The sequence below is a fragment of the Salvelinus alpinus genome, chromosome 28 (assembly GCF_045679555.1).
Source record: "Salvelinus alpinus chromosome 28, SLU_Salpinus.1, whole genome shotgun sequence".
Lineage (NCBI taxonomy): Eukaryota > Metazoa > Chordata > Actinopteri > Salmoniformes > Salmonidae > Salvelinus > Salvelinus alpinus.
Genome location: NC_092113.1, coordinates 19511729 through 19529724, shown reverse-complemented (window position 1 = coordinate 19529724; position 17996 = coordinate 19511729). Strand labels below are relative to the sequence as shown.

Sequence of the window (17996 nt, the reverse complement as noted above, 5' to 3'; positions counted from 1 at the left end):
ACATACGTATTCAGACCCTTTACTCAGTACTTTGTTGAAGCACCTTTGGCAGCGATTACAGCCTTGAGTCTTCTTGGGTATGATGCTACAAGCTTGGCACACCTGTATTTGGGGAGTTTCTCTGCAGATCTTCTCAAGCTCTGTCAGGTTGGATGGGGAGCGTTGCTGCCTAGCTATTTTCCGGTCTCTCCAGAGATGTTGGATCAGGTTTCAAGTCCAGTCTCTGGCTGGGCCACTCAAGGACATAAAGAGAAGTCACTCCTGCATTGTCTTGGCTGTGTGCTTAGGGTTGTTGTCCTGTGGAAGGTGAACCTTCACTCCAGTCTGAGGTCCTGAGCACTCTGGAGCAGGTTTTAATCAAGGATCTCCCTGTACTCTGTTCATCTTTCCCTCGATCCTGACTAGACTCCCACTCCCTGCTGCTAAAAACATCCCCACAGCATGATGCTGCCACCACCATGCTTCACCCTAGGGATGGTGCCAGGTTTCCTCCAGATATGATAATTGACATTCAGGCCAAAGAGTTCAATCTTGGTTTCATCAGACCAGAGAATCTTGTTTCTCATGGTCTGAGAGTCTTTATGTGCCTTTTGGCAAACTCCAAACGGGCTGTCATATGCCTTTTACTGAGGAGTGGTTTTCGTCTGGCCACTCTACCATAAAGGCCTTATTGGTGGAGTGCTGCAGAGATGGTGGTCCTTCTGGAAGGTTCTCCCATCTCCACAGAGGAACTATAGATCTCTGTCAGAGTGACCATTGGGTTCTTGGTTCCTGACCTAAGCACTTCTCCCCTGATTGCTCAGTTAGGCCGGGCGGCCAGCTCTAGGAAGAGTCTTGGTGGTTCCAAACTTTTTCCATTTAAGAATGATGGAGGCCATTGTGTTCTTGGGGACCTTCAATGCTGCAGAATTATTTTCGTACCCTTCCCCAGATCTGTGCCTTGACACAATCCTGTCTCAGGGGCTCTAAGGACAATTGCTTCGACCTCATGGCTTGGTTTTTGCTCTGACATGCACTGTCAGCTGTGGGACCTTATATAGACAGGTGCATGCTTTTCCAAATCATGTTCAGTCAATTGAATTTACCACAAGTGGGCTCCAATCAAGTTGTAGAAACATCTCAAGGATGATCAAAGGATACCGGATGCACCGGAGCTCAATTTTGAGTCTCATAGCAAATTATCTGAATACTTACAGTTGAAGTCGGAAGTTTACATACATTTAGGTTGGAGTCATTAAAACTAGTTTTTCAACCACTCCACAAATTTCTTGTTAACAAACTATAGTTTTGGCAAGTCGGTTAGGACATCTACTTTGTGCATGACGCAAGTAATTTTTCCAACAATTGTTTACAGACAGATTATTTCACTGTTTCACAATTCCAGTGGGTCAGAAATTTACATACACTAGTTGACTGTGCCTTTAAACCACTAGGAAAATTCCAGAAAATGATGTCATGGCTTTAGAAGCTTCTGATAGGCTAATTGACATAATTTGAGTCAATTGGAGGTGCACCTGTGGATGTATTTCAAGGCCTACCTTCAAACTCAGTGCCTCTTTGCTTGACATCATGGGAAAATCAAAATAAATCAGCCAAGACCTCAGAAAATAAATTGTAGACCTCCACAAGTCTGGTTCATCCTTGGGAGCAATTTAAAAATGCCTGAAGGTACCACGTTCATCTGTACAAACAATAGTACGCAAGTATAAACACTATGGGACCACGCAGCCGTCATACCGCTCAGGAAGGAGACACGTTCTGTCTCCTAGAAATTAACTTACTTTGGTGTGAAAAGTGCAAATCAATCCCAGAACAACAGCAAAGGACCCTGTGAAGATGCTAGAGGAAACAGGTACAAAAGTATCTATATCCACAGTAGAACGAGTGCTATATCGACATAACCTGAAAAGCCGCTCAGCAAGGAAGAAGCCACTGCTCCAAAACCTCCATTAAAAAAAGCCAGACTACGGTTTGCAACTGCACATGGGGACCAAGATTGTACTTTTTGGACAATTGTCCTCTGGTCTGATAAACAAAAATAAAACTGTTTGGCCATAATGACCATCATTATGTTTGGAGGAAAAGGGGGACGCTTGAAAGCCGAAGAACACCATCCCAACCATGAAGCATGGGGGTGGTAGCATCATGTTGTGGGGGTGCTTTGCTGCAGGAGGGACTGGTGCACTTCACAAAATAGATGGCATCATGAGGAAGGAACATTATGTGGATATATTGAAGCAACATCTCAAGATATCCGTCAGGAAGTTTAAGCTTGGTCGCAAATGGGTCTTCCAAATGGACAATGACCCGAAGCATACTTCCAAAGTTGTGGCAAAAGGGCTTAAAGACAACAAAGTCAAGGTATTGGAGTGGCCATCACAAATCGCTGACCTCAATCATATAGAACATTTTTGGGCAGAACTGATAAAGCGAGCAAGGAGGCCTACAAACCTGACTCAGTTACTTACACCAGCTCTGTCAGGAGGTATGGGCCAAAATTCACCCAACTTATTGTGGGAAGCTTGTGGAAGGCTACACAAAACGTTTGACCCAAGTTAAACAATTTAAAGGCAATGCTACCAAATACTAACTCAGTGTATGTACACTTCTGACCCACTGGGAATGTGATGAAAGAAATAAAAGCTGAAATGAATCATTCTCTCTACTATTATTCTGACATTTCACATTCTTAAAATAAAGTGGTGATCCTGACTAACCTAAGACAGGGAATTTTTACTAGGATTAAATGTCAGGAATTGTGAAAAACTGAGTTTAAATGTATTTGGCTAAGGTGTATGTAAACATCCGACTTCAACTGTATGTAAATACGTTTTTTTTTGTTATATATTTTTTATACATTTGCAATTTGCAATTTCTTAAAACCTGTTTTCACTTTGTCATTATGGGGTATTGTGTGTAGATTGAAGATAACATATGTTTTAACTTCTTATGGCTGCAGGGGCAGTATTGAGCAGCTTGGATGAAATGTGCACAGAGGTGCCCAGAGTAAACGGCCTGCTCCTCAGTCATAGTTGCTAATATATGCATATTATTAGTAGTATTGGATAGAAAACACTCTGAAGTTTCTAAAACAGTTTGAATTATGTCTGTGAGTATAACAGAACTCATATGGCAGGCAAAAACCTGAGAAGTTCCACTTCCTGTTTGGATTTTTTCTGAGGCTGGTAGATTTCAACCTAGCTCCCATTGAAATTACAGCGAGATATGGATGAGTTTTCACTTCCTACGGCTTCCACTAGATGTCAACAGTCAATATAACTTTGTCTGATGACTCTACTGTGAAGGGGGCCGAAGGAGACAGGAATTGAGTAACCACTGCCATGAGGTGACCATGCTTTGACCACGCGCGTTCACGCGAGAGGCAGCTCCGTACCATCGCTCATCTGAAGTCAATGTAATTCTCCGGTTGGAATGTTATTCAAGATGTATGTTAACAACATTCTAAAGATTGATTCAATACATCGTTTGACATGTTTCTACTGACTGTTACGGATTTTTGGACATTTCGTCACGTTTTAGTGAACGCGCTTTGTGACTTTGGAATTGTTTACCAAACGTGCTAACCAAGTAGCTAATTGGACATAAATAAAGGACATTATCGAACAAATCAAGCATTTATTGTGGACCTGCGATTCCTAGGACTGCATTCTGATGAAGATCATCAAAGGTAAGGAAACATTTATCATGTAATTTCTGGTTTCTGTTGACTCCAACATGGCGGCTAATTTGACTCTTGTTCTGAGCTCCGTCTCAGATTATTGCATGGTTTGCTTTTTCCGTAAAGTTCTTTTGAAATCTGACACAGCGGTTGCATTAAGGAGAGGTATATCTATAATTCCATGTGTATAACTTGTATTATCATCTACATTTATGATGAGTATTTCTGTTGAAACGATGTGCCTATGCACTATCACTGGATGTTTTTGGAACTAGTGAATGTAACGCGCCAATGTAAACTCAGATTTTTTAAATATAAATATGAACTTTATCAAACAAAACATGCATGTATTGTGTAACATGAAGTCCTATGAGTGTCATCTGATGAAGATCATCAAAGGTTAGTGATTAATTTTAGCTATATTTCTGCTTTTTGTGACTGCTATCTTTGGCTGGAAAAATGGCTGTGCTTATTGTGGTTTGGTGTGACCTAACATAATCGTTTGTAGTGCTTTCGCTGAAAAGCATATTTGAAATCGGACACTTTGGTGGGATTAACAACAAGATTACCTTTAAAATGGTATAAGAAACATGTATGTCTGAGGAATTTTAATTATGAGATTTCTGTTGTTTTGAATTTGGTGCCCTGCACTTTCACTGGCTGTTGTCATATCATCCCGTTACCGGGATTGCAGCCATAGTTAATCCATTTTAGAATATGGCTGTAACGTAACAAAATGTGGAAAAAGTGAAGGGGTCTGAATACTTTCCGAGTGCACTGTATGCACCACAAAGTATTTTGTCAAGCTTTTATATTGTATTTTTTCCCTCTTTCAGATACAAGTCTGAAGGATGGCCTGTTCCATGAGTTCAAGAAGTATGGGAAGGTGACGTCTGTGCAAATCAATGGAGCTTTAGAGGAGCGCTATGGACTTGTGTTCTTTCGCCAGCAAGAGGACCAGGAGAAGGCCCTTGGCGCGTCAAAGGGGAAGCTGTTTTTTGGCATGCAAATTGAGGTCATCATCTGGAATGGCCCTGGTGCGTCCACAACTGGTATATAAAGTGGCTTAAGTTTTTCCTAACCACTTAACCTGACCAGGAAAATCTCTGGGCTCTACCTTTTTAAACATTATTTAAACAGGTTTATGAAAACATTAATTTCTCTTTTTAGAGACTGAAAGCGAGAATGAGTTCCGGCCTCTGGATGAGAGGATAGACGAGTTTCACCCCAAAGCCACACGAACTCTGTTTATTGGCAACCTGGAAAAGACCACCAGCTACCATGACCTGCTCAATATCTTTCAGCGTTTTGGGGAGATAGTGGTATGTAAAATACATTCTGCATGTTGCAAAGGAGATTTTGTGAGGGAGGAATTGCCTAATTCAACACTGCCTCTCTAAATTTAGTGTTGCCTTTCTTTCCATTCACATAGGATATTGACATCAAGAAAGTTAATGGTGCCCCTCAGTATGCCTTTCTACAGTACTGTGACATTGGCAGTGTTTGTAAGGCCATAACGAAGATGGATGGAGAGTACCTCTGCAACAATAGGCTAAAGGTGAGGACAGCAACTCACATTTTACAACTCACATTTTACACAAAACACTTATTTTGAATGTACAACTGAGATTTTAGTTGTTGATAGTAGTGACAGGAGTATTGTCAACAGGATAATATTGTTGATATGTTATTTATCCCTATTTTTACAGCTGGGATTTGGAAAAAGCATGCCCACAACTTGTGTTTGGTTGGATGGTTTAGCCTCTAACATCACAGAGCAATATCTCACTCGTCATTTCTGTCGTTATGGACATGTTGTCAAGGTAAGCCTGCTGCTTTTCCTGTTTAAGCCATTTTCTCATGACACATTTCATTTCATTCCACATGTTATCTAAAGGAAGATCATATAGTTTTACCAAATTTTGTCATACTTCTCTCCCCTCCCACCACAGGTTGTATTTGACAGACCCAAAGGAATGGCCCTTATCCTGTATAAAAACATTGAATATGCACAGGCCGCTGTCAAAGAGACCAAGGGTTGGAAGATTGGTGGCAACAAAATTAAGGTCAGCAGAAAAAACATATTTTGAACTAGAATGCCTGTTGGTTGGGGGAATAGGCCAGATGATTGAAGACCATAGTCCAAACAATAATTTTTGTCCGCCTTATCAATTTCCATGTGTTTTGTTTGCAGGTGGACTTTGCCAATCAGGAAAGTCAGATGGCTTTCTATCGCTCAATGCAGGCATCTGGGCAGGACATTCGCGACTTCTATGAAATCCTATCTGAAGGAAGGTTTGTATAATTTAGCTCTAGTTTTCCTTTGTCACAGATCCCCATTGAAAAATAATATAATAATTTTGGTTCCTGAGTATATTTTTGTGTTTTTCAGTGATGAACGCAGGCCGCAATATGAGATTGCAATTGAACGGCCATTCTTTGACAACAATGTGCGAACACCTGGAGGAGCCTTAATAGAAGACCCCCGTCGCAAGTTACCTGCCAGAAGCCGCGAGTCCTACACTGAATGGGACCCATACCAGGGAGATTTCTATGACCCACATTACTTTGATGACCCGCGTGAATACAGAGATCACAGAGACCCCTATGAGCAGGACATCCGCAAATACAGTTACTTGCAGAGGGAGCGTGAGAGGGAGCGCTTTGAAACAGACCGTGAACGTGACCATGGGCGGAGGACAATTGAACACAGCCAGAGCCCTTCTCACCCTAATCGCCCTGTCAGTCCTACAGTGTCCCCCTCTCTCTCTGAGCGTCTACCAAGTGACTCTGATCGCCGCATTTGCTGTAGATCCTCAGAGCAAAGTGGCAGCTGCAGTTCACCCTCACCTCCAAGATTTGACAAGCCTGACAAGGAACACCCTGACCAGTATAATAAGAGTGATAAGCCAGAGAAGGAGAGATCCTTTGAAGTTGAACGTGGTATTGGCGGTGAAAAGGAAAGGCGGGCCGGGTGCAAGGAGAAGGGTGAAAAGGAGAAAGGCGAGAAACTGAGGCTGAGGAAATTTAAGTTGCTATCTCCCAGCATTCCATCGCCTGAGACGTACCCTGAACTTGAAAGAGAAGGTAGTCCAGGCCTTCGAAGCAAAGTCAGCAAGTTTCCTCCTAAGGAAAAAGAAGGCTCGGGCAAAGGACAGCTAGACCTACCACCTTGTGTGGTGCAGCTAACGCGTGTGAAGGAGAAGGAAGGAAAATCGCTTGGTCATGCTGTCCTAGAAAAACAAAAACGTGGGAATGACAGTATTCGTCTTGAATCACCCTCAAGTGACCAGAACAGTCCTCCCTTTCACATAAAGCCTCAAAAAGGAGATATAATCAAGCATAGAAAGGTGCCCAAAGACAAAAACATGGCAAGACTGGTTGAAGTTGTAGAAAATGATGTTAAAATGAAAGCCAAAATACATATGAAAGCTGGCCCTGGGTTTGATGGTTCTAACTCTGTGGATGTTGACCGTCTAGCTGCACGAAAGAGGCGTTTTGAAGAATCCATGCTGAAGACCGATCGACTGAAGAGGGCCAGTCAGGAAGAGGAAGAGTGTGGTAGATTGGGACTCAGGAAGCCAGCCGACAGTGCAATGGCAGAGGAGAATGAGGGTGACAAGAGCCTATTGCAAAAAGGGGTTCATAAGAAAGAGCATTGCAAGGCTAAATCTGAGAGACTTGTTACTGTTTTCAGTCCTAAAGATAAACAAGAGTCTGATATTGTCTCCATGGGAATGGGCCTTGGACTCAGTTTGGAACTTCAGTCACGACTTGGAGAGCCAACAGAAGATGAAACCGATCCATTAGACCCACCCTGTCTGAAAATTGAGTTTTGGGGATCAAATATCCGGAGGAGTTCAAGTCTCATGAAAATCTCTGATGGGAGTCTTGAACAAGACGCATTCAAGGTACAGCCGCAAGAAGTCAATGGCGAGCAGGGTGTAGGACTATACAAAAGCAGAGGGGAGACTGAGGAACGACTTGCGTCTGACATTGACCACTCTCAGAGCTGCAAAAAACAAATGAAACAGAGCCAACGGCTTTGGCAGAAGCTAGAAGAGCCTGACAAATCAGATAAAACTGAAAGCCCACAAGGCAGCAACACAGAGGACTTTGAACGTCGCAGTCTGTTGCATGAGGTAGGAAAATCACGTCAAGATGTCACACATGATTCTCCATCTAACAAACGTAAGAAATCTGATAGTTTTGATTTTGATTTGCTAAGTGCTAAGAGAGAACAACACTACAGGTCTTCCCAGGAATTAAATGAAGACCTTTGCCGGAGTGTCACAGCCTTTTCTGGCTCTGGTCACTTTCCCTCAAATGAAGAAGTGTGTGCTTCCCAGTTATCACAATCAGTTACCAATAAAGAGACTAAAGACTCTCCTGAAAAAGAGGACAAAGTCTACTCGCATGTAGATTCATTGAAATACAGCTTGGACATGACACCAAATAGTCTCAGTTCCCCGAACACAGAATTTCCTAAGTCTAAGACAACATTGCTTGGGTGTGATGAGGAGCTACTTCAACGATGGGAGAGCGGAATCAAATCTGACTTCCTCAGAATGGACATGACTTTCCCCAGTAGCATTGTGAAACCTGAAAGCATTCGCAAACGTCTTGTGCGTGAACTAGAGCCTGGAGAAGTGTATTCAGATTCAGATAATGATGGGGAGAACAAAAACCACCCCCCTAAGCCCAACACTTCACTGTCCTCTATCCTCAGGGAACGTGAAGAAAGGTTGACAGACCTGAATTTCTCAGGCTCCTTGGAGAAGAATAAGTTCTATTCTTTTGCATTAGATAAGACTATAACTCCAGACACAAAAGCACTTCTTGAGCGAGCCAAGTCATTGTCCTCCTCAAGGGAGGATAATTGGTCCTTTCTTGACAGAGACTCTTGCTTTGCAAGTCTTCGCAGTAGATCAGACAAAGAAAAGGCAGAGTCTGCACCACGACCTATCCCGTCTTGGTACATGAAGAAGAAGAAGATTCGTACTGACTCTGAAGGTAAACTGGATGACAAAAAGGAGGACCCCAAAGCAGAGGATCAGCAACGGCAGGAGCTGTTTGCCTCTCGTTTTCTTCATAGTTCAATCTTTGAGCAAGATTCACGGCGTTTGCAACATCTTGAGCGCAAAGATCCAGATCCTAAGTCGGGATTTGGTAGACATCTTTCCAAACAGGATTCTGTCGAAGGACAACCTGAGCCAGGAGGAGTGGACCTTCAAGAGCCCATAGTGCTTTTTCATAGCCGCTTTCTAGAGCTTCAACAACAGAAGGAGACCTCAAGGGACCACTTTCCACCAGAAATTGAAAGCGTTGATGTGGTTGATAAGAGTGAAGGAGAAGAAGTTCAGAATGAACAACAAGAAGGGTCTTCCAAGGTTTCAGAGGTCATGCAGAAGACTGATATTAAATCAGTCGGCCCTTCTCTCATCCTGCCAATTTCACTGTTTCTTCCTTCACCCAGAGAGATATTGCCACAGCAGGAGAAAGAGGCTGTTTTAACTTCCTCATCTGAACAGACTGTCTCACCGATTAAAGAGGAAAAAGTGGAACATAATCGTGATTTGTCCCTATCCCAATCTCCTCCAATAGTAGAGATCCAACCACCATCCTCGATTGTAATCACACCCCTACGGTCTGTCCTTTCAGAGGCTGAGGTTAAAGTTGAACCTAGAGAGGAATTATGTGAACCCAAAGTTACAACTGAATGCAATATTACAGTGGATCATGCGTCTTTCTTTGATAAAAAGCTTTCCACTCCTGGTGCCTCATTAAGTTGTTTTGATGCAGAGGCTGCCAAATTCCCCTGTTCTGCTTCCCCCAAGATTGAAGAGAATATGAACATGGTAAAAATGGAGGTCCAACCAGAGAAACCAGGTTCTAAGGACTTTGACACACCTCAGAAATCTGAAGCTTCCCATGAGGTTCACATGCCAGTTTCAGAGGCTGAACTGAAACCAGCAAAGCCAATTCGCAAACAACCCAAGAGTAAAAGGGCTAAGCCAAATGTGTCCGTAACACAAATCCTGAAGCCTCCCGAAACAGTTGTCTCTGAGAAACCAGTTACTCGAAAGAGTGAGCGAATTGACAGAGAGAAGCTGAAAAGGTCTTCATCTCCACAAGGAGAAATATCATCAGAGCCTATAACCACAGCCAAGTCACCAGTTCATGCCCTTGACCCTGAGAATGAATCAAGCCTATTCCCCGGAAGGACTAGACGCCAAAATGTTCGGTCTGTTTATGCCACACCATCTGAAGGGGAGGCCCAGCCACCAGGTAAAGAGGTGGTGGAGTATTCCCGCGCCACACGTAAACGTGGTGTTGACAAAGAACCAGTGCAGCAGCTGCAGCAGGACACATTGAACACATCTACTAACACAAGGCGAGGTCGCCCATCCAAGTCACGCAGGCAAGGGGAAGATGTGTCACCAGTGAAAGGAGACTCACAGAAAGCAACAAAGGAAGACATTGATATCAAAGAGCCTGTGAACACTGGAGAGGGTTTAAGAATGTCTGAGGGGTGGCATTCACCCCGTATGCAGAAAGTGCAGACCGCTCAAGTGTCTTCACCTACTGGAACCTCTGTTGGCAGGAGAGCAAGTAGAGTAGACAAACAATCTGAGAGTGCAACATCAACAGGAGAGAAGTCGGGTGATAATACTGAAGAGCCTGAGCCCAAAATAAAAGATGAGTCTGAAGAAGCAGGGACATTATTAGAGGAAGCAAAGCAATGCTTGCCAACACAGAAAGACAAAACAGACAAAGATCTAACTGATCAAATTGCAAAAAAGTTATCTGAAGGGGACATTGAGAGGATAGAATCTACCCATGTAGAGAAAAGACAACAATCTGAAAAGAGTGGGAAAGTAAAAGCACCAAGGTTGACACAAAATGCCAAATTGGTGACAGAGGATAAATTGCATTGCTTGAGAAACTTTGAGATTCGTGTAAGCTTAGATGATGTGAAAGGGTTGCTTTGCTCTGGGGAGGATGAGTCTGAATCTTTTGAGACCACTGTTAAAAAGGCCAAACCAGGAATACTAGATAAAGAAGAAACAAGGACTCAGTATCTGAAAGAAGCAGCAGAGCTCAGCCCAGAGGAAAATGACGTTCTATTAGATCCTGAACCACCGGTGGACCCAGCAGCCGCTCTTTTGGCACGTCAGATGGAACTGGAACGGGCAGTGGAGAATATTGCCAAACTTTCAGTTGAGAAACCTATTCCACCCTATAAGGAACCACCTGCAGAGCCACGTACCCTACTGCCCCCTGTCACTGTAGAACCAGAGGATGAAATGGAGGGGGAGAAGTCTGCTAATCCTGCCAGTGAAACCGAACTGGCTGCTGCCATTGATTCCATTACTGCTGAAGACATATCTACTGATACAGATGGGTTCACAGCTCCTCCCACTTACACTGCACTTGTCCCTACACCAGAGCCACTGGTTTCACCCTCTGCCGATGATGTTTTGGAACCAGAAAAACACATTATTGACCCAGACCCAGGGATGAGAGTTCTGATTCCCAGTGTCAAGCCCTTGATGCCAGATGCTAAAGCCTCTGAATCATCTGTCTCTGGGGCCTCTGTCCAAGATGATTCCCCTTCACCAGAAACACCCAAGAAAACAGGGAAAGCAGTCAGAGCTAAGACTCCAAAGAGGTCCAGGGGACGAAAGGCTTGTATCAACAGGAAGGGAGAGACTACTGAAGATGTACCAGAAGCTGAGACCTCCCCTATCAAGCCAACAGAGTCCATTCCTAAAGACATGGAAATCATCAACTCTAAGGCAGCTACTGCTACAGCAACAGTGGATGTCACATGCACCATGACTGTAGACACCCCTAAGGAGGCAGAACAACCTGCTGTGGAACAACCCGTACCTGAAGAATCTGCCTTTCACTCTAGCACCAAGAGTCCTCCTCATTTCAAAAAGTTACAGCTATCTGCAGTATCCCCTGCTCTTTCTTCATCCCTTGCCCTCAAACCATATCCAACCCAATTGAATGTCCCTCCACCCCGCCCAGGCACGATGCCTGTTTCACCAGACTGGCTTCCCAGATCTGAAGAAAGTAGAATTCATGCTACTCCTGCAATTCAAGTTAATGTAGTCACCCCCTCTGCACAAGCAGTAACTGCACTTGGGAACCAGTCAGCAAATCCACCCATGCCTCCTGATACTAAGGCATCGGATATTGACCCTAGCTCCAGCACTCTAAGAAAGATCCTCATGGAGCCCAAATATGTATCAGCATCAAACAGCAATGCCATCCCTACTACAGTCCTAACGACAACGCTGGCAGACATTCGCATGTCAGAGAATGAGAACTCGTCTGACACAATGACCGCTTGGCACAAGCATCTTAAAGACAGAACCTCGCCTTTGATACCACATCCCACTTTTCAAAAACCTTCCCCGCTCACTGAGACCCATCAGAACTTTGGAGAGAAGATAGTGCATTCAGTCATTTCTTCGCCTACTACCTCTGTCATCAGCCGGATTCCAATGCCCTATGATACTGAGGAAGCACCTCGAATCTCCCTAAGTAACCGTAATGCTGGCCTATCTTTACCCAAACAGAAATCCGGATCAAGTATGAACGAGAACAATCGTTACCATGGAGTGGATGCAGCAGAGGATTTGAACAGCAGAGGATGGTCTGTAGTTGAGAGCACACCCTACAACACAGACTCCAGTCCTGGCCTCAGGGTGAATACATCACAGGGTGTGGTAGTACTAAGTTACTCAGGGCAAAAAACAGAGGGACCTCAACGGATCAGCGCCAAAATTAGCCAGATCCCACCAGCCAGTGCAGTTGACATAGAGTTCCAGCAGTCTGTCTCTAAATCTCAGATTAAGCAAGAACCGCTTACCCCATCCCAGCCTTCCACCCCGAAGGGACCCCTGACACCCACAAGGTACGCACACCCTGGGGTACTCTTAACTGGCCAGTCATACAATTTTCAGCCTGTCATCTCCACCATTAAGCAGGAGAGTCCTGGTTCTGACAAGTCAGAGTCGTCATATCACACTGGACTTCAGGGTAGCACAGTAATGATGATTCAACCAAAGATGATTCAACAACCGGTCACTAGTCCTCAAGTATTGATGTACAAGAAAGGGCTTGGAGTAGAATCCATACCAATGCTGGCGGATATGGCAAAGGCACACAGGACATCCAACCTCAGTCCAATCATGAATCCACATCACCCATCTTTGACTGGAAACCGTATGAGTCCTAGTCCCAGTACCCCAACTGATCAGTCAGTCCCACACCTCAAGCAAGAGCCCTATTCCCCTCGAACAACAGGCCACTCACCTTCACCCTTTGCCAAAGTTTGCCCTCCCAGCAACTCAATGTCCCCCCATGGCAGCTCTATGGTTTTGCATCCTGGAATGCCTGAGATGTCTCTGTACATCTCCAGTATGCACCACCCCCACCCAGAGCAGTCTGTTATCATGACCCCAGTGTCGCATAGCGTCACCCAGTCAGTGTCTATGGGTCGCCTCTCTCACGGCGAGGTCAGGATGAACACCCCACACCTTTCTGGAATGAATTACGGAAGACGGGCAGATTTCCTACCATCTTCCCACACTGGGCCTCCTCAGCGCTCCAACATACCAGCCGTGATCAGAGACATGGTAGTGCAGTCCCACGTGGGCCCCACTCGGGGAGCCTCAGACCGCAGCGCCGAGGAGGACATAAGGCACTACCACCAGGGGCTGTGCAGATCCTCTACACCCCAGCTCCAGTCAGATGTGATGATGATGCAGGCAGAGAAACAGAGAGGGCTGCATCATGCAGGTCTACATCTGGACCAGTACAGCATGGCCTCCCGAGACATCAGAGACATACGGGACATGCGCATCCTGATGCACCATCAGCTAGGAGAGCACACCATCGCAGAGGGACGTCAGTCACGAACTCCTGAGGCAGGAGCAACCTCAATTACCAACATCTCTGCTGCTTCCAATAGTCCCTTGGTTGGAAAAGGCATGACACAGATGGGGAAGGAGACTCCAAAACCATTGGAAGCAAAGATGTCTCACCCACCTCATACCGAGAGCAGCAGGATCATGGGGGTCCATTCATCCGTCCCTGTTATGGTGTCTCCTCATCATCATCCTCAAGGTGTTCAGCTGATTCATCCAGGCGGCGCTGGCTCCTTCCCAGTGTACAGGGATATGCGGGACTTCCACTCCCAGTTTTCCAGTCACTCTTCGATGGGATTTAACCTGGCTTCCCGCGGCATCACACCTTCCCAGGTCAGAGAACAATGCATGCAAGTTCATTAGTTTATAAGCTTTCATCTGTTCAGTGTTTTTGCCATTGTGTTTTCAGTTAGGGTTGACTTCTACTATTACATTGTTTCTCTCCTACATGATTACTTCTATGCATGCATCACTGTAGTCCTATTTATTACTTATGTTTCTAAACATCTTGTTTTTTATTTATTTCCTCAGGATGCTGATCTCAGCCACAGGGGAAAGCTGTCTCAGTCACTATCTGCTGGGTCACTTGGTGGAGGATGTGAAACCAAATCGGACAACTCCCACCTCCGTCACACAACCTCCATGGACCTATCCCACATGCCCCGGATACAGAGGGACACCATTTCACCCTCTTATACATCTCCCATGGCTCTCTCCCACAAGCAAGAGCTAGTTCTGCAGAAGGGCCCACCAGTCTTCATGTCGAGCCCTCCAGCAGCACCCCTCTCAAGTTCCTCAGAGTTGCGCCCTGAGGATAAACTGGGGCACTCAGGATACCGGTCCGTCGATATGGTGCAGCTTTTAACGGTAATGAGGTTGATCATGGGAATTAGAACAATTACTAGAGGGACAATACTGAAGACATTCAGTCGTCATTTGTAAGATTAGAATTAGAAATCCGTTTAGGTAATATTGCTTGTACTTAAGATTTAACCTATTTATCTGACCTGTCTTTGCTCTACTTTTGTTTGTGCAGACATACCCCATAGTGTGGCAAGGCTTGCTGGCACTGAAGAATGACTCAGTTGCCGTGCAGCTCCACTTTGTCTCAGGCAACAATGTGCTGACTCACCACTCACTGCCGCCCCTGGAGGGAGGTGCCCCACTCCGCATTGCACAGAGGATGAGACTGGAAGCATCCCAGCTGGAGGGTGTGGCTCGCAGGATGATGGTGAGATGCTAGCTGTTCGCCATTAAAACAATGCATTTTTATCACGATTCTTAGGACGCTCTTTGGTGATGTTTTCTATTCAGGCAGCTAGTTCTCATTACAACTGTGAATGTAAACATGCTTAATATTTCAGTAGAAAGCTCAACCGATTTGATTGGGTTGTTGTTTACAGGTGGAGAATGATTACTGCCTCTTGCTAGCTCTGCCATGTGGACGAGATCAGGAGGACGTTCTCAGCCAGACCCTTCTCCTTAAAGGAGGCTTCATCACCTACCTACAGAAAAAACAGGCAGCTGGGATCATCAACGTCCCCAACCCCGGCTCTAACCAGGTATGTTGTGCATTGACTGTTATGCCATGTAAGCATCCATTTTCAAACAGACATGTTCCTTTCTGTATTCAAGTAAACATTAGTTGGAGATGGGAGTATGCTACTGAACTGACTTCAAACCATGTGTTTTGTCTATTCCTTCCCCAGCCGGCATATGTGGTGCAGATTTTCCCACCGTGTGAGTTCTCAGAGAGACACCTGTGCCGGCTTGCCCCCGACCTTCTCAACAGTATCTCCAGCATCTCCCCTCACCTCATGATTGTCATTGCCTCTGTGTAATACCTCTCCATAAAAAAACTCAATTTTCTTGAACCCACACCAAGCCAACACCAGCCTTTTTGGACTTTCATCCAGTTTAGAAAACTGGAAATGCCTCATAGTTTGGATGGGTTTGACCATTTTTTGTTTTTAAAATATGTATTTCTCTTCACCAAGTCCTTAAATCATCCTACCACCTCTGATTCCACAACTCTCTGCCTTTACTGAGAGCATACGGAAGGGTGGATTAGGAGTTTTGATGATCAATTCTATGATCGTCCATTTCGCTTTTGCCATTGTTGAAGGATAACTGGATTGCATCTTGATTTTCTAAGTATTGAAGGGGACAAGGGGAACTAAATTAGAAGGATGGCTAAGGGATGTTTTCACTCTTATCTAAATAATGTTTGATTTTTTTTCTTAGCGCAATGACTGGTCGTTATTGTTTTCTATGTTGAGAAAACAAAATCAAAAAGGAAATCAAAAACATGACATTTTTACAGATTGAGAAAAAAAGGACACATATTATAATAGACATGCTCCAGTGACCAATCTTTTGTACGGCTTTTATTCTTCTGCCAATTTAATTTCCTTCTACTTCATTTCCAGTCAGCTTTCCTCAATGTTCCATCCCCAGGAAGCTATATGGGAACTTTGAGTTGTACAGTTTATACTTACAGGGGACAAAAAATTAAAAAAATATATATATATATAAAGAATATAGAATTTGTATTTGCCTCCTTTTCAAGTCTAATGTTTAAAGATTAAAAAGATTTAGGGAGACCAAGTGGATTACATGACAGATGATCACTTTTAAAATGTTGGGGAGGGGGGTGGCAACTGACAAGGACCCCAACAAAACTCAGTCCAGTGACATTTATGAATTGAATGTTTTTAGAATTGATTATGTGCCAAAATTTATTTTTCAAAGTAAAAATCACCACAATGTATCTAAATAATATGAACCTATTTTCATACTTGAATTTGTATTCGTCACTCAGATCTACTGTAATAGCCTCTGTTTTTGATATATTTTCTTCATCAGCCCAACCTGTTACAACCTACTGCTACTCCATTGTGAAATCCTGTCCTCATTTCCATTGAGTACCATTAACAGTTCTATTTGATGTTGAATTGTGGATACAGTTTAACAAACTAGTACATTTAGTCCTTCTCTCTCCTTGTGTCATCCACTGCCCCCTACTGTTCCTCTGAAAATACTCCTGGATACCAATATGTGTTCTCAAAGTCAAAAAGCAAATTACTAAATGACAGCTGTAGCATGCTTAACTTGAAGAAGTAAAGGGGAAATCCAATCCATGAGGCAACAAATGTGACTTGAACTTTAAACAATGCCAGGAATGGATGTGTAAACTGTCCATCTCTCTTTCCTTTCTCTGAACTAGTGTCTCCCTGAGCCAATGCTGTAAATACTCATGTTCCCAATCTGTGCTCTTGCGTACTTTCCCGTATTACTGTCTCCGTTCAGGGTCCTCATATTTTGATTTGTGTGACAAAACAAGGCAGTCTGAAAGAGACACAGCTAGTTGTGAACCGATGCAGAAAGTAAACCATGATTCTCAGTTTTTGTGCTGTAAATATTTATATTACTGCAGGCTGAATACTCTCATGGTAATGTTGAAGGCACTTAATTTTGATATACAAATGACAAGAAAATACAAAAAAAAATCTTAAACTGTCTTTTGATCAAATCTTATTTCATAATTTGTGTATTTTGCTGTTCCTCTATGAGGACATTTTAAACTGTAAAATGGTTGTTTAACATACTTACAGATCATTAAATGGTCTGTCACTCTTGATTGGCGTTTTCTTGATTGTGTCAGTTGTCTTGGTATGGCTTGTTCCACTATAGATACATTACTGTATGATAATAAAATGTCAACAGTTTATCATAATGTTATTACTATATGTTGCAGTGCACCTTGAAGTCACAAGATGTCAGCATAGGCAAGTATTTTGCACGTGTCTGTAGCCTAAAGCCTACCATGGCCATTTTATGTTTTGAGTCTGAGTCCTGTATCTGCACTATTAGTTCACAATCCTAGTTTGTGGGCAAATGCCTCTCATAAATTTGTTTTTTAAGAACTGTCACAAATGTATACACAAGGCAACTGCAGTAACAAAATCAACAGTACATGCATAGGAGAGAGCGTAGAGAAGTTGCATTCTTAGTCTTGCAAAGCAAGTCAGACATTTGTATCTGATAATCTGTAGCCATATTTTGAATTTCTGTGAAGCAGTTTGAAGATTAGTGACTGGAAAAATGTCTAAAACGGGAATCGGCACAAGGGAAGGGCAGTTAAAGTTGCACTTTTGTACTTATCCTCCCCGAGGCTATAGGGCTCCATGGTTTGGAGAATTTTAAGACTTGTGCCTGAAAATGTGGGTTTCCTGCTGCTCCTGTAACATTCAAAAGCAACTGGAGAATCCCCAGAGGAATGTCAATGGTGAGATAGTGGTGAGGATAGTGGTGTTTTGCAGTCAGGCCTGCAGGGACTCATATTTGGAGGTACTGAAAAGGGTGAAATTAAT

The 17996-nt window shown here is 43.8% G+C and overlaps 1 protein-coding gene across 5 annotated transcripts in view; it reads left to right on the top strand.

Moving 5' to 3' along the window:
• Positions 1-17263, top strand: part of LOC139557347 (msx2-interacting protein-like) — a 41274-nt gene extending 24011 nt beyond the window's left edge. For 3 of the 5 annotated variants that reach the window (XM_071372036.1, XM_071372035.1, XM_071372039.1), the window contains exons 5-15: positions 4516-4731; positions 4850-5001; positions 5112-5237; positions 5389-5502; positions 5632-5745; positions 5874-5974; positions 6072-13956; positions 14155-14490; positions 14660-14854; positions 15027-15185; positions 15333-17263. In XM_071372036.1, the coding sequence (XP_071228137.1) occupies positions 4516-4731; positions 4850-5001; positions 5112-5237; positions 5389-5502; positions 5632-5745; positions 5874-5974; positions 6072-13956; positions 14155-14490; positions 14660-14854; positions 15027-15185; positions 15333-15464 (9530 nt within the window). In that variant the 3' untranslated portion in view covers positions 15465-17263. The remainder of the gene's footprint in view (positions 1-4515; positions 4732-4849; positions 5002-5111; positions 5238-5388; positions 5503-5631; positions 5746-5873; positions 5975-6071; positions 13957-14154; positions 14491-14659; positions 14855-15026; positions 15186-15332) is intronic. The other 2 variants (XM_071372038.1, XM_071372037.1) reach the window with 1 other exon arrangement.
• The last annotated feature ends 733 nt before the right edge of the window (positions 17264-17996 follow it).